Source organism: Aquarana catesbeiana, linkage group LG05, assembly GCF_042186555.1.
Source record: "Aquarana catesbeiana isolate 2022-GZ linkage group LG05, ASM4218655v1, whole genome shotgun sequence".
NCBI classification, from domain to species: domain Eukaryota; kingdom Metazoa; phylum Chordata; class Amphibia; order Anura; family Ranidae; genus Aquarana; species Aquarana catesbeiana.
Genome location: NC_133328.1, coordinates 84,116,964 through 84,132,892, shown reverse-complemented (window position 1 = coordinate 84,132,892; position 15,929 = coordinate 84,116,964). Strand labels below are relative to the sequence as shown.

Genomic DNA, 15,929 nt, shown 5'->3' with positions numbered 1-15,929 from the left:
CTGCCAATAAATCAGAGATAGGCAATCTGAATGTAAAACTTCACGGAAATACTTTATCTGGATGATCTTATTCCTGTGGCAAACTAAACAAATACATATTTGCATCACCACACGTTGCAAGAAACCAGACAGAAGACTTACAAGAGAAAAATATTTCTAGTAAACACATTTTTGTAGCTATTATTGCATTACTATTTGATGTGGCTAAACTGGTTTTCAGGTGTTAAAAACCATCTATTTCGGGTGTTGCAGCCAGAATGTTGCAATGTCTTGTGTACAATGCTTGACATGTGAATGATAGTTAAAACTGGAGACACCATACCTTGTTTAGCCATTCTGCCCTTTCAATATCTGGGAAATGGACCTGTAAAAGACAAGAAAGAGGTTACAGGTGTGTCAAAACAAACACATGCACTAATAATATATACATAGAAGTGCGATTTACTTTTCACGCTTGCCCACCTGTACAAAAACATGGCTGATAAAACAAGCCAGTGCTTTGCCCATGTTACAAAGCAACAGGCTCCTTTTAGGCTCAGTTCACACTGCCGCAACTTGAGAGCCGTCTTGTGGAAGTCCAAGTTGCGCGACATGTGAAACCCCATGTTAGTCAATGAAAACAGTCTTAATTACCACTACTGAAGTCACTTTGACTTTAGAAAAAGTTCCTGTGCTACTTCAAGGTGACTTCTATTCGGCTTGTGCCCATAGACTTTAATGGAAGTCACCTCCAAGTCAGATTCTCATCTACAGTATATTGATGTGATTTGGATCCCAAAAGTCTCTTCAAAGTCACATCGAGTAGTACTCAAAGTCACCTGGCAAAGTTGCACCGCAGGTCCCAGCAGTGTGAAAAGAGCCTTAAAGTGACACCGTCGCCTTGCCTATTCAGGGCAAAGTGAAAGCTCACCACCCAACCACTTTATAGTCTCCAATGCTCCCCACCACTCCTCCTTCTGTGGCCGCCCCTACCACCAACTATGAGGACGCAGGTGACATCCTCCCACCATACAATCAGTAGGTAAGAGGACGGTCACATGATAGAATAAATGATGTCACCACTCCCTCTAAGCTCTGACCCCATCCGACAATCAGTACCTTGCTGTGATATAGAAAGGAACAGCAGAACAATTGCTTCTGGGGAAATAATTATATCGAGATTTGAGTTGGGCTTTACACAGACCAGGTCACTTTGTCATGACACCCCCCCCCGCAACAAGCTATCCTTTAAAGCGCAGTTCCACCCAAAAATGGAACTTCTGCTTTAAGGGAAGGTGACACCCTGACATGCCACATTTGGCATGTCATTTTTTTTTTTGGGGGGGGGGGGACCGGTACCCTCTTTTTAGAGGGTCCTAGCTCCCACTTCCTCCCGGCGCACCACGGCACCGGAAGGGAGATCGCCTCTCCCCCCTCTCTCCTGGCAATCATCTGGGACATGTCACAGGTCCCAGATGATTGCCCGGCCAGTCAGGGCGCAGCTCGCGCATGCACAGTGTGTGCCCAGCTGTAAAGCCCACAGTAACAATGCCGGCGCCGCAGAGAGGCGGGGGAGACGAGCGGGGCTTCGTTTTCCCGCATCGCTGGGCCCTGGGACAGGTAAGTGTCCGATTATTAAAAGTCAGCAGCTGCAGTATTTGTAGCTGCTGACTTTTAATTTTTTTTTTTTAAGTGGAACTCCGCTTCAACAGCAGGTAAAAAAAAAATGGAGTCACTGACCCGGCTAAACTTCCTTGATTAAAGGCAGGGTAGAATTAGAAATCTTTTGGCAGGTAAAACAGATCACATATATTTATCTCGACTAGGTATTTCGATGTTTTGCTGGTTTTTCACTTTAAAGTGGAACTACACTGTATCTGAGCACCATAAACCGAAAATGCTATTTAATTCATGTTTAATATTCAAAGCAAACACCCCCATCGATCCATGTCTCCATGTTTTATTGTGCAGAGAAATCACTTTAAAAACACCCCCTTAGCATTTTTGACCATAGCCATCTTGAGTAAGGGCAGATGATTCATGTAGCATTTACTTCCTGGAATCCTTCCGCCCTTAGCTCAGGCATGCATGCAGGAGGGTGTGCTTAGCTGAGAAAAAAAATTTCCACTAATACACCTGCCTTCCCAGCCAAAAATTCAATGAGGTGGCTACTACCTTTTAGAAGTGCCCAACCTCTATCTGGAATGTGTGATATTATCTTCATCTAGTGCTCATATAGGATGGGGAACCTATGCAGTGACAGAAACCATGCACTGGTTTGGTGACCTGGTGATGGGATACTTCTGCGACATGGACCAAGACAAACCACTGAAGTATTCACAGGACAGGCTGGTTACTTGAAGAGCAGATGTCGTTTTATCAGTGTGATCAGGTTTAATGAGATTACAGGACAAATTAGTCTAAGGATAATAATAAACATTTATAATTTGCAGTTTGTTCTGTAATCCTCTTAAAATGAAGCCGCCACCAAGGTCTGCTTTATAGCATGCAATAAACCTATTACTTCTCAAAGCCGAGGCCCACAAAGTGAAACTATCCTTAATCCACAAATAAACGAAAAACAATGCCAACAAAGTGAAATGCATAAAAAAATGATAAGAGATAAGATAAGAGAGAGTGAAACCGATGGCATGGAGAGACAGAGAACAGGATAACAGATCCAAGATTGAGAGGGGAATGTGCATTGCATAAAGAAGAGGTCCAGAATGTTGGGCTGTGTATTCATCATAAAATCCTATGGTGGGCGGCCCAGTGGTGTAGTGGGTAGCACACTCGCCTAGCAGTAAGAAGGCTCACTGGTTCGAATCCCAACCACGACACTACCTGCCTGGAGTTTGCATGTTCTCCCTCTGCCTGCTTGGGTTTCCTCCGGGTACTCCGGTTTCCTCCCACACTCCAAAGACATGCTGGTAGGTTAATTGGATCCTGTCTAAATTGTCCCTAGTATGTATGAATGTGAGTTAGGGACATTAGATTGTAAGCTCCTTGAGGGTAGGGACTGATGTGAATGTACAATGTATATGTAAAGCGCTGCGTAAACTGACGGCGCTATACAAGTACCTGAAATAAATAAATAAAATAAATGGAGAGGTTGCACTCCATAGGATTGAATAGAGTATACTGCACATGTGCAGGACAAGCTTAGATGATTTCCACAAGCAGCTCTGTGGCCTCCTGGATGATATCTCACTGGACTGAGGACAGGCAAGTCCAAGGTTGGCCATACAATATACAATTTTCTTGTACAATTTTCCTTTAGATTTACCAAAAAAATAAAATATATGAGTTAAACCTAAACACTTTCACTTTGTATGCAATCAGGCAGGCCCTTATACTACATAGTTGAAGGTAAATCTAAAGGAAATTGAACAAGATGTTGTATAATGAAGTTGTATAATGTATGGCCAGTTTAACCTTGGTATACAGATTTCATTAAACAGTTGTCAGTGTATATCTCAATACAGTTGATAAGCAAACAAAATAATCATTTTAGCCAAGGAAGCTGCCATCTTGGCCTCGAATTGACCTGCCATGCCATGGTGCTGCAACATGTTATCAGTAGGGATGCACCGAATGGGTTTTTTGGTGCCGAAACCGATACCGAAAATAAAGCTTCCTTGATCCCGAAAACCGAAACTGAAACAACACCGATACAGAAAGTGACTGTTTTTAAAAATATTTTTATACAGGAGATGGTCAGCGACTGCAGAGATGGTACAGGAGATGATCAGAGACTGCAGAGATGGTACAGGAGATGGTCAGAGACTGAGGACATGGTACAGGAGATGATCAGGGACTGCAGACATGGTACAGGAGATGATCAGGGACTGCAGACATGGTACAGGAGATGGTCAGAGACTGAGGACATTGTACAGGAGATGATCAGGGACTGCAGACATGGTACAGGAGATGATCAGGGACTGCAGACATGGTACAGGAGATGATCAGGGACTGCAGACATGGTACAGGAGATGATCAGGGACTGCAGACATGGTACAGGAGATGGCCAGATACTGAGGACATGGTACAGGAGATGGTCAGAGACTTCAGAGATGGTCAGAGATTGAGGACATGGTACAGGAGATGGTCAGAGACTGAGGACATGGTACAGGAGATGGTCAGAGACTGAGGACATGGTACAGGAGATGGTCAGACTGAGGATATGGTACAGGAGATGGTCAGAGACTGAGGACATGGTACAAGAGATCATTGCAGCCTCACCAGTGCCCGTCAGATGCAGCCAGTCTGTGTCCCCGGTAGTGCAGCCAGTGTCCCCATTGCAGCCAGTGTCCCCAGTAGTGCAGCCAGTGTCCCCAGTAGTGCAGCCAGTGTCCCCAGTAGTGCAGCCAGTGTCCCCAGTAGTGCAGCCTGTGTCCCCAGTAGTGCAGCCTGTGTCCCCAGTAGTGCAGCCTGTGTCCCCAGTAGTGCAGCCTGTGTCCCCATTGCAGCAAGTGAAGGGAGAGAGCCTCCGCCTGTTTTATTACAGCGCCGGGAACATCACAGCTTTCATTTCAATAGCTGTGTGTTCCCCGCTGTGGGCAGTCACATACAGCCCCTCCCCGTTGTCCGGGCACTTTGATAGGGGGAGGAGTTGTGATGTTCCCGGCGCTGTAATCAAACAGGCAGCGGCCCCCCTGATAGGCGGCACCCGCCCCGTTCGGTATCAGCAAAAATTCTCTTTCGGCTTTTTGCCGAAAGGGCCATTTTCGGCCGATATGTTTCGGCGGCCAAAATTTCGGTGCATCCCTAGTTATCACCCATTTGATGGTTTGGCGGTTAGGTTTACAGCACAACCAATGTCCCAGTTACATTCCTGCCCTGTGCAAGGAACATAACGTTTTTGAAACAATCAAAATCAATGGGTTTATTTGCGCTTTAAAGAAGTTTAGTCTAAATTACAAATATAAAAATCAGCACAAGGGACAGAACTTACATTTACGACGATGGGTCCTTTGTGTGGGTTCTTGGATTAAGAGAAATCATCTTTCGTACCTCTGCCCCGGCAATCTTCTGATGAGATGGGGGTAATGTAACTAAGCTCTTGTCAAGATAGCTCAACCATACCTGCCCTTTCCATCCCACTTTGCCATTCATGATAGCCGTACTACTGCGTCTATGAATGAGACGGGATCTATGAACTGAGGGCAGGCAGGTAATGGATAGCTCCGTCCCCTGCATTCGGGGAACCTGTGTCATCCATAGAAGTTGTTGTATGACTTCCATGAAGGGCGAATCTGGAAAGAAAGGGTGGGCATAACCAACCTTCTCTTGATCAGAGCTCCTGGCAGCCCCTCAGTTGTATTAACCCCTACCAGCTAGGAATGACGAAAATTTCTTCTAAAAATCAGAAAAAGGAATTCATCTTACTAAATCCCTTGTGCTGATTTTTGTGCCTAAACAATCCCCCTGTGCAGGGACATAGACAGGGCTGGCAAAAATGTCTCAAAACTATATTTACCTTCTCTACATGTGTGTGTTTTAGCTAAAGATAATATTTTAACCAGTTTTCAAAGTGGTTGTAAACCATTACATTCCACTTTTTGCATAGTTTAGGAGATATCCCCTGTATCAGCATGTGCCAACATAATCGGCACATGCGCACTGAACCAATGGCACGTACGTGCCGTTTGCTTCAGTGAGTGTGTCGCTATAGGCGGCTCCCACACACATGTGCAGGAGTGACGTCATTGCAGCTCTGGCCAATCACAGTGCGTGTGTCGTTTTAGCTGTGCTTTTCGGACGAAAAAGGGTTAAAAGCTCCCGCAAAGCGCCGCTGTGCTTTGCCCACGCTGCCCATTGATTTCAATGGGCAGGGGCGCTTTAGGAGCGGTGTATACAGCACTCCTAAAGCGCCTCAAAAGATGCTGCTAGCAGGACTTTTTTTGATGACCTGCCAGCGCAGGTGTGGAAGCACTCGAGCCTTCACATTGGAGTGGCAGGAGAGGCGCTTTACAGGCGCTATGTTTAGCACTATAGAGCCTGTAAAGCATCTCAGTGTGAAAGAGGTCTAAGTGCTGCTAGATCATCTCTGGCTGCCCCTTCTGCAGATATATCTACTGTATATATAGAATTAAAAATAAGTGCCTATACCATTTAAAGAGGTTGTAAACCCTCAAGGTTTTTCACCTTAATGCATAGAGTGCACTAAGGTAAAAAACCTGCTGTGATGCAGCAACCCCCTCAGAGCTCCCCTTTTACTTACCTGAACCCGATCTTCAGGGGATGAGCACACCAGCTCCAGCCAGTCTCTCAGGTCCTGATTGGATAGATTGATAGCAGTGCAGCCATTGGCTCCCGTTGCTGTTAATCAAATCCAAAGTCGCGATTTTTTTTAACAATTAATCCTGCAGCTCTAACAGGTACCCGCTCCCACTCCCTGGTAAGATGGCCGCACGGCAATCTGTGTCATGTCTAGCCCCTCCTCCTTCCCCCCCGCTGCCTTCTGGGACCTGTATGCGACTCGCACATGCGCAGCAGGAAATTGGCTGTGAAAGCTTCAGTGCCGGTTTCCCTTACTTGCAATGCCGGGGCATGCACACAAAGCCGATGGACAGATCGGCTTGGGGTGCCGACATCGCAGGATCCATGGACAGAGAAAGTGTCCTAATATTAAGTCAGTAGCTACAATATTTGTAGCTGCTGACTTTTAATTTTTTTAGGTTGGAACTCCGCTTTAAAATGGAATGCCAAACAGCTAAATATCCGGATGAAATACATTGCATTACTGTCCTACCTGCCAAAGGATTAGTTATTGTGCCCACACATCTCTGATGACACATCTCTCCTATTCAGGCCCATCACTCTGCTTCTTTATGGTTTAGCATTAAAGTGTAACTAAAGACAAAACCTTTTTTTTATATTGTTTTGAATAGAATGAAGAGAGATTAGAACTGACAGTTTTTTGTTTTTTTAGCTCAGATCATTTTTATTGAAAGATTTTTGTGTATACAAAGCATCAAATAAGTATACTGGCACCTGTCATGTTTTATTTGTCAGTACCCCCATTAGGGAGATTCATCCTATGGCTGGGTTCTCACGTCTGGCTGCGGTTTGCAGTCCGGTGCGGTATTGTTCACAGGCTCAGGTGCGATTCAGGTGTGAATTCTTACTTGAATAGGCATATAAACCAAACCCAAAATCACACAGGACCCTTTTCAGAAATGGACCGTGGCCCCCCCGGACACGTGAACTGGCTCCATTGAAAGCCGGTTCGATTTACATGTTATGCAAATTGGATGCAGTTAAAAATGCATTAGATTTGCGTATATGAACCAAGCCTATTTGTCCTGTTTACTGTTATAAAAGAAAGTGAAAGCAAAAGGAAAACCCAAATTTTGGGTTGACATCGGAACAGCAATAGAGGGGAAATCTTCCAATGGGGACACTAGTTCTGGTGACATGCTGGGATTCCCTCACACTTCCTGTTTTGGCTATTGGACAGGAAGTGAAGGGAAATCTCCTCAATGGGACACAGATGGCAAAAATGAAAGGGTTAGGGGTTCTAACCCTCCATTACTCATTCCAAAGTTATAGAAAAAAGTTTTGCCTTTAGTTACCCTTTAAAGTGTATCTAAACACACAACCTTTTTAGGGCTCATTTACCAGAGTACTCCCCTCTGAAGAGCGATCCGCAGTGGATTGAGAAGACTGAGAGACGGTAATATGTTGCCTCCTCACCGCCTAATTTAAAATGCCACACTAACGTGCTGCAATTGCCGGAGCAGGGTGTAAGGTAAGTATACATCCTCTTCATTTCTCCCTAGACTTAACCACTTTACATCCCGACTATTGTCAAATGACATCCGCAGGAGGGATCTCCCATCCTGGGCTGGTGTCATATGACGTCCTGGGCTTCCTGGCCGTCTAGGGGGCGCGCACGCCCGCCATGTCACGTCACTTGGGAGCCGGTGCGCATGCCAGAGTAAACACACAGATCCACGTCCTGTCAGGGGAGAGGAGACCGATCATGTGTTCCCAGTACAGAGGAACGCTGATCGGTCTCCTCCCCTTGTGAGTCCCCTCCCCTACAGTAAGAAAGGCTCCCTAGGTAACACATTTAACCCCTTGATCGCTCCCTAGTGTTAACCCCTTAAATGCCAGTGACATTTATACAGTAATCAGTGCATTTTTATAGCACTGATCGCTGTATAAATGTGAATGGTCATGAAATAGTGTCAAAAGCGTCAGATGCGTCCACCGCAATGTCACAGTCACGATAAAAATCGCAGATCGCCACCATTACTAATAACAAAAAAAATATATTAATTATAAAAATGCCATAAATCTACCCCCTATTTTGTAAACACTATAACTTCTGCGCAAACCAATCAATATTTATTGCGATTTTTCTTACCAAAAATATGTAGAAGAATACATATCGGTCTAAACTGAGGAATTTTTTTTTTTTTTTTTAAATTGGGATATTTATTATAGCAAAAAGTAAAAAATATTGTGTTTTTTTCAAACTTGTCACTCTTCTTTTGTTTATAGCGCAAGAAATAAAAACCGCAGAGATTATCAAATATCACCAAAAGAAAGCTCTATTTGTGGGAAAAAAATGATAAAAATTTAATTTGGGTACAGTGTTGCATGACCGCGCAATTGTCATTCAAAATGCCACAGTGCTGAAAAATAAAAATTGGCCTGGGCAGGAAGGGGGTGAACATGCCCTGTATTTAAGTGGTTAAAGGGTTAGTCCACCTTCATGGAAAATATTTAATATGAACACCGGGCACTCTCCCCACCCTTTAACACCCCCGGTTCTCCACTGTACCTGTACTTACCTCCAGGGTAGCCAGTGGTCCGAGGATCTGAAATCCCCATTGTTCTCTCTCTTCTCTGTCAGCACTTCCAGGATGGACCAAATGGATTCTGATTGGTCAGCGCCATCACATTGACGGGAGGATGGGTTTCTGGTGTCCGTTCACCTTTACATTTTTTTTCTATAAAAGGTGAACACTTTAACAAGCATTTAACCCTTCCAGTGCAGGGGGCCCCACTGCAGTTTTTTTTTTTTTCTACCAGTCCATAGCTGGGCTTTAACAAAATGCAAAAAACGATCCAATATGTACAAAAAATGTGGTTTGAGTTCTACTTTAATACTTCAGCTTTCTGCTCACTGCACAGAGATAATATTGCTGATTCACTGTCCAGTGATAGCTGGAGAGGAAGTGTCCGGGCTGAACCAGGAAATAAGCTTGTCACTGGCTGGGAAGTGTACAAGGGGGTGGAAATCACAAGACCGGCTGACCAGAATTAAATATTTTAGAAGGTAACGCCAAACCATACATGCATTTCAACTGCAATTAGCGGTTTGCCCGGACATGCAATTTAACCACTGCATGCCCTGATCATTGCAGGTGATGCTCACCTCAGTCATACCAGTTTTATAGGTATGCGTAGGGCCACTTTAAAAATAAACAGAATCCGTCATAATGCAAACACTCCTATAACCCAGGCCTGCATCCAATTTACATCCATCGGCCTGCATACGGCTGGTTTCTCTGCAGGTAACCTTAGGCCTGATGTAACATTGATGCAGCTCACTGACATAACACTGTGAATCATGAAGAGTTATGTGAAAACCAACCGCCACACCCAGACAGGCCGCACAGCCAGTTTCCTTAGTGTGACTCATACTCATTGCTACACTTCAGCCTGGCAAGTTACACCAGCCCAGGTCTCCTAGCACACCATTATTGTAAACAGAGCACAGGAAGGAGATACACAGCACATACTATAGTGGTAACCTAGGAGAAGGCAATAGCGGTGACCTCACGTTTTGCATACAAGTGTGAAGGACAACTGATTGTGGGATAATAGAATTACCTGCTTTGCAAATTATGCTGCTAGAAGGAATATCTAATAAAGACATTCCATGGAATTCATAAACGGCTTGTTTACACCGACAAGCTGCGCTGAACACACAGCTGCAGGCGTGCGCTGGAAGACGCCGTGACAATGTATTGATCCGATAACACCAGAAAAGCGTGGCAAATGCACGCCTCCCCCCAATCCATGCGTTTGGCCCCTAAAATCTACATGCAGGGCGCCGGATTCCAATAAGGTTTTTTTTTTTTTTCAAAGTAAGATTATTGCCTGAGGCTCTAATTGGCTTCAAAAAGAGTGAGCTCCAGGCGCAGAGCACTGCACCCGGAATTCACCTAGTTGTGTGACATTAGCGGATTGAAGTGGTTGTTAACCCAATTCTATTAAATCAAGGGTCTCAAACTGGCAGCCCTACAGCTGTTGCAAAACTACAAGTCCCATCATGCCTCTGCCTGTGGGAGTCATGCTTGTAACAGTCAGCCTTGCAATGCGTCATGGGACTTGTAGTTACACAACAGCTGGAGGGCCGCCACTCTGTACCATTATAATAATTGTTCCTGTGTTCTGTAAAATATCTGCCCAATTGTACCTATACGAGCTCCGCTGACTGTCGGCTCTCTCTTCTCCCCCCGTCTCACGGCTGAAGTGGGCGGGGCCGAGCCCTTGCGCTGACTTCAGCCGAGAGAGAGCCAACAATGAGCTGAGCGCCAGGAGCCGTACTCATATAGGTACAATCGGGCAAATCTTTTACAGAACACAGGCACAGGGACAATTATAATGGTACAGAGCGGATGGGAGTATTTAATAGCAGATATGAGAGCAGCAGGAGCGTGGGGAGGGGGGTGGTCACTGGTACGAGCAGAGACAGGCAGAGTAGGGAGGGGGTAGGAGGACACAGGAGACAGATAGGGCTGCGGATGACGGAATCACACAAACTGATCACGGTGTCAGCCTGGTTTCACACATGTGCGGTGCGAATTGAAGCTCAGGTTTCACTGGGGAGATAACAATCTCCTGTTCAACGGATTCATTGCGTTTTTGCTCAGGATTAGAGAGCAGGGAGAGGGGGAGGGAGGGGGGGGGGAGAGGGGGAGGTGTAGTGAGGAGAAAGAGAAAATCCTTGTTCAGAACGCAATGCATCTGCGAATCAGATGCGTTCCCATAGGAGATAATAGGCTTGTAGTTCGCACCGCAATGCCCAAAAAACGCACACGTTTTTTGTGCAATGCGCAGTGCGAATGCAACGCACATATGTGAACCAGATGCATTCATATGAATGTATTTTAAAATGTCCTGCGAATTAGATGCGGTGTAAGCCGCATCTAATTCGCATAGGTGTGAACCCGGGCTCAGGGCTCAGCAGCCACGATTATCGTGGTCAGTTTGCAGAGGGGAGGGTATAGCCAGGCAGGATCAGCCAGGTATTTCAGGTGATATGTGGGGGGGGGGGCAAACGACATAGCACAAGCACTGCGCTGTATAATATGCCTTAAGGGAACACAATCTTTATTTTTTGGGTTAACAAATGCTTTAATATTAGCTAATGTCTACCTGTTTCTCCTTCCGGCCAATCAGGCCGCTAGTCCTAAGTCCTGATTGGCCAGGAGGAGAACCGACCGCCAGGACTCAGGAGGAGATGCAGGGGGGAAGGGGCCTGGCGAGCAATGCGAAGGGGAGCGCAGATTGATTGAGCAAGCGCCGGGGGTGGGCGGGGGATGGCTGGCAGGCTGGGGGGCCGCCTCCCCCAAGAAAATCGAGCACCAGCCGCCACTGGTACAGTGCCATTTCTATACAGTTCTAGTCACTGCAGCAGTGAAAATTGTATAGTGCGTATCCAGCTTTAGTTTAAAAATTGGTGTTTGGTGTAAATAGTGCACTTCTCTGTTACACTGGCCTATACAGCAGATCAAAACGGGGAAAGGGGGTATTCGATCCAAAAGAAAGACGGTCTTTTTAAATGAAGAACAGTTTGAAGCTATGACATCAGAGCAGTAGCCAGTACTAAATGGTTTTATCAATGCTTATGAAGAGCTGTGAAGTGCGAATCCTTCACAAAGCTCTATTTATGACAAGGTGCTAATCCTCTGTGACCTTCTCACCTTCCGTCTTAGAGAATTCCCTTACTCAGGGCTTGTTTACACTCGAAGTCAGCGGGGTGTAAAAAAAGGAAATTCAGCTGCAGTTCCCAATCCCCAACACAGCTTAAAGGGATTGTAAACCTCAGACATGAAATATGAACAAAGCATATCCCTGTAGAGCGTGTACTTGTCTCAATCCAGAGCTCTAGGGGTAATCTGCGTCTGCTGCTTCATTCCTCTGCTATAGTCACTTCTGACTCAAGGTGACAGGGGAGGGACCTCCAGCTGATTGACAGTCTCAGCTCTGTTCCTGTGTTAAGGTGGTGGTGGTGGTGGGGGGGTGTCGCTTCCCTCCAAGACAAGCTTTAAAAAATTCTGGACTTTGAATGGATGTAGAGAAGATTGCAGATAAACAGGTACGACTTGTGTGGGAGGATTGTTTCATCTCTGTGTTACCACCTGAGGCCAGTCACTTCACTGGGTATAAGTAAGGCAGCTGGATGGGGTTGTACACATGCCACGGCCATGGTGCTTTGTGGTGTAGCAAAATGTATACCACTTGTCAAGTTCAGTGGGCAAGCCAATCAAGTGAAATGGGCATTCAGAAGGTGGCATGAAATGACAGTGGTCAGAACCTTCTCCATAGTAATAGTTAGTGAGCCAACAATAGGACCATTTACATCATGTTATGGTGCTGTGTTCGGAAAAATTTTTGAAAGTATTTATATAGCACCATCAATTTATGCAGCGCTTTACATATATTATGCATTCACATCAGTCCCTGCCCTCAAGGAGCTTACAATCTAAGGTCCCTAACTCACATCCATACATATACATACTAGGGCCAATTTAGACAGAAAACAATTAACCTAACAGCATGTCTTTGGAGTGCGGGAGGAAACTGGAGTACTCGGAGGAAACCCACGCAAGCACAGGGAGAACATGCAAACTTCAGATAGGTAGTGCCGTGGTTGGGATTTGAACCGACGACCCTAGTGCAGTTAGGCGGAAGTGCTAACCACTTAGCCAGTGTGCTGCCCAATTAAAAAGTACAATTAGACTGTGCACTTTGCAGGTGCAGGTGCAGCTGCATATATTTATTTACTTAGTAAACGTAATGTGGCAAAACTGGATGATGGAAGTCAGCAGCGCTCCACCCCATTTACTAAGCTCTGAGAAAAATGAGTAACTGCACTTGCAAAGTACACAGTCTATTTGCCTTTAGTAAATCCACCCCACTACCTACATCTGAACAGTAGGTAGTCTATCACCATAATAAAGAAATCACCTGAGCGATCATTTTGTAGCCCAAGGCCCCTTTCACACGTGTGCGACCTGAAAGTCACGCAATTTTGCCGCGACTTGAAGCAATGCTTGTGTAATCTTTAGTTGCATCAAAGTCAAACCAAAAGTAGTGCAGGGACTACTTTGAAGTCACGCAGATATGAATGGTACTCATTGGAAATCATGGGGTACGACTTGACTCGTAGTCCCAAATCGCAGGAAAAGTCGCACAAGTGTGAAAGGGGCCTAAGCTATGATAACTACAAACCTAGCTTCTCTACATTCCTAGCTAAAGTCAAAAGCTCCTGACATTCTTAAAGGAATTCTTCACATTCTGCAAGACCAATACCAATTCAATGAAGATTGTATTACGCTGCTACTGTGCCATAAAGATCTGCCATTTCCTATCAGGATCACAAGCTTTGTAGAAAACAGGATTGTGTGCGACTTGCTAGAAAACAGAGTTGGGCTGCAGAACCGCATGGTTATCCATCGTCACTTCTACCCATGAAATGTCAGTGATTAGTCACAGAAATATTTGGTAAACAGTGACCACATAGAGAAGTGGTTCATATAGTAAAAACCTTATCACCACATTTTAAAGATGATTTGTGGCCTGAGCTACTGAATATACCTCATAATATATGTGTCATTAACAACTTGACCTCCAGATTTACCCCCCTTCATGACAAGGCCATGGTTTGCGATACAGCACTGTGTTACTTTAACTCACAATTGGGCAGTCATGTAACAACGCTGTACATAAATACAATTTATGTAATTTTTTTCCACAAATAGAGCTTCCTTTTGGTGGTATTTGAGCACGCGTTTTTTTTTTTTTTTTTGCGCTATAAACAAAAAAGGCAGACAAGTTTGTAATATATATATATATATTTATTTTTTTTTTTTAACTTTCTGCTATAAGCCCTCATTCACACGAGGCGGACTCCGTTTCCACGGAGCCCGCCTCGGTCTTCCGGCTCAGCGGGAGATCAGTCCGGCGGATGACAGGTCCCTCTCTGCTCACTGAGCGGGGAGGGGCTTGTCAGGCGCCGCTGCCGCCTATGGAGGGATCGGATGGAAACGGACAGCATGTCCGTTTTCATCAGATCTCACCCGATCCGATAGCGACGGATCTGGACATAGGGCCATCCGTCTGCTCTTTGCGGATCGGATCGGACCGGGTCGGATGTCAGCGGACATGTCTCCGCTGACATCCGTCGCTCCATAGGCTAACATGGAGTGCCCGTTCAGGTCCGCCGTCAAAACTGACAGGCGGACCTGAACGGTCTGATCGTATGAAAGGGGCCTAAAACCTGAAAAAAAGAACCAAGTCTAAAAAACAATCTAATTTCTTTATAAATTTATGGCCACAATGTATGCTACTACAATTTTTTCTTTTTTTTAAATCCCAAAAAACGTATATTGACTGGTAAGACTCTGGCATGCACCGGCCAGTGATGTCACTAGGTGGCTCTGCCCCTTACCTATATAAGAACTGTCAAACAGTGGAGCCTGCAGTAGGAGTCTACTGTTTTTGTTTATTTTTGACACTTTTTTTGGTTAATGGGTAGGGGTACAATGTACCCCATACTCATTCACACAGGGGGGAGGAGCCAGGATCTAGGGGTTTCAGATTCCGATAAACCCCCACCCGCGAATCCCCACAACCACAGCCCAGGGTTGTGGGGAAGACTGTCCCCATCAACATGGAGATGAGGTGCTTTGGGGTGGGGGGAGCAGAGTCCCCCCTACCCCAAAGCATACACCCCCCCATGTTGATGGCATGCAGCTTGGTATGGTTCGGGGGGGGGGGGGCGCTAGCTCATCCCTCCTCTTTCCTGGCCTGCCAGGCTGCGTGCTCGGATAAGAGTCTAGTATAGATTTTAGGGGGAACCCACACCGTTTTTTTTTTAAATTTTGGCGTGGGGTTCCCCATAAAATCCATACCAGACCCAACATTTTTTATTAGTTTTTTTTTTAAATAGCCGGGCGCCGGCAATTGCAACTGCGACTTAATTTAGAAATTTTTGCTGCAGCAGGTTCTATACATGCTAAAGATTCACCACTTTACAGGCAGACTAATGGGACCCCCCAGGCACTACATTTAAAGGAATTTTTCATTGTTTACCTTTAAGCATTATTAAAATCACTGTTCCTTTAACCACTTCAGCCCCGGAAGGATTTATCCCCTTAATGACCAGACTATAGTGACTTCACTATTTCTGCAATAATACTTATTAAAAAAATGTATATATATATTCATCAGTTTAGGCCAGTATGTACTCTGCTACATATTGTTTTTTTTTTTTTTTTACCAAAATCACAATAAGCGTATATTGATTGGTTTGCGCAAAAGTTATAGCGTCTACAAAATAGGGGAAAGATTTACTAGTAATGGCGGGGATCAGTGATTTTTAGCGGGACTGGGACAAATCTGACCCTAAGGGACACTTTTTGGTGACCATTGACACCAATACAGTGATCGGTGCTATAAAAATGCACGGATCACTGTATAAATGGCACTGGTAGAGGAGGGGTTAACACTAGGTGGCGATCAAGGGGGTAAGTGTGTCCTAGGGAGGTGTTTCTAACTGTGGGGGGGGGTCACCTGACTGGGAGTAGAGAGCGATCACTGTTCCTGATCACTAGGATCACAGCTGATCTCTCTCTCCTCCCCTGTCAGAACAGGGATCCACCTCGTTTACATAGGCAGATCCCCGTTCTGCCTCTCTTCAC

General features: G+C 45.3%; 1 protein-coding gene across 2 annotated transcripts in view; it reads right to left on the bottom strand.

Annotated features, from left to right (window-relative positions):
• The window catches only part of ESYT2 (extended synaptotagmin 2), a 220,161-nt gene that overhangs the window by 123,572 nt on the left and 80,660 nt on the right, over positions 1–15,929 (bottom strand). For both annotated transcript variants that reach the window (XM_073629929.1, XM_073629930.1), the window contains exon 2: positions 323–364. In XM_073629929.1, coding sequence (XP_073486030.1) covers positions 323–364 — 42 coding nt within the window. The remainder of the gene's footprint in view (positions 1–322; positions 365–15,929) is intronic.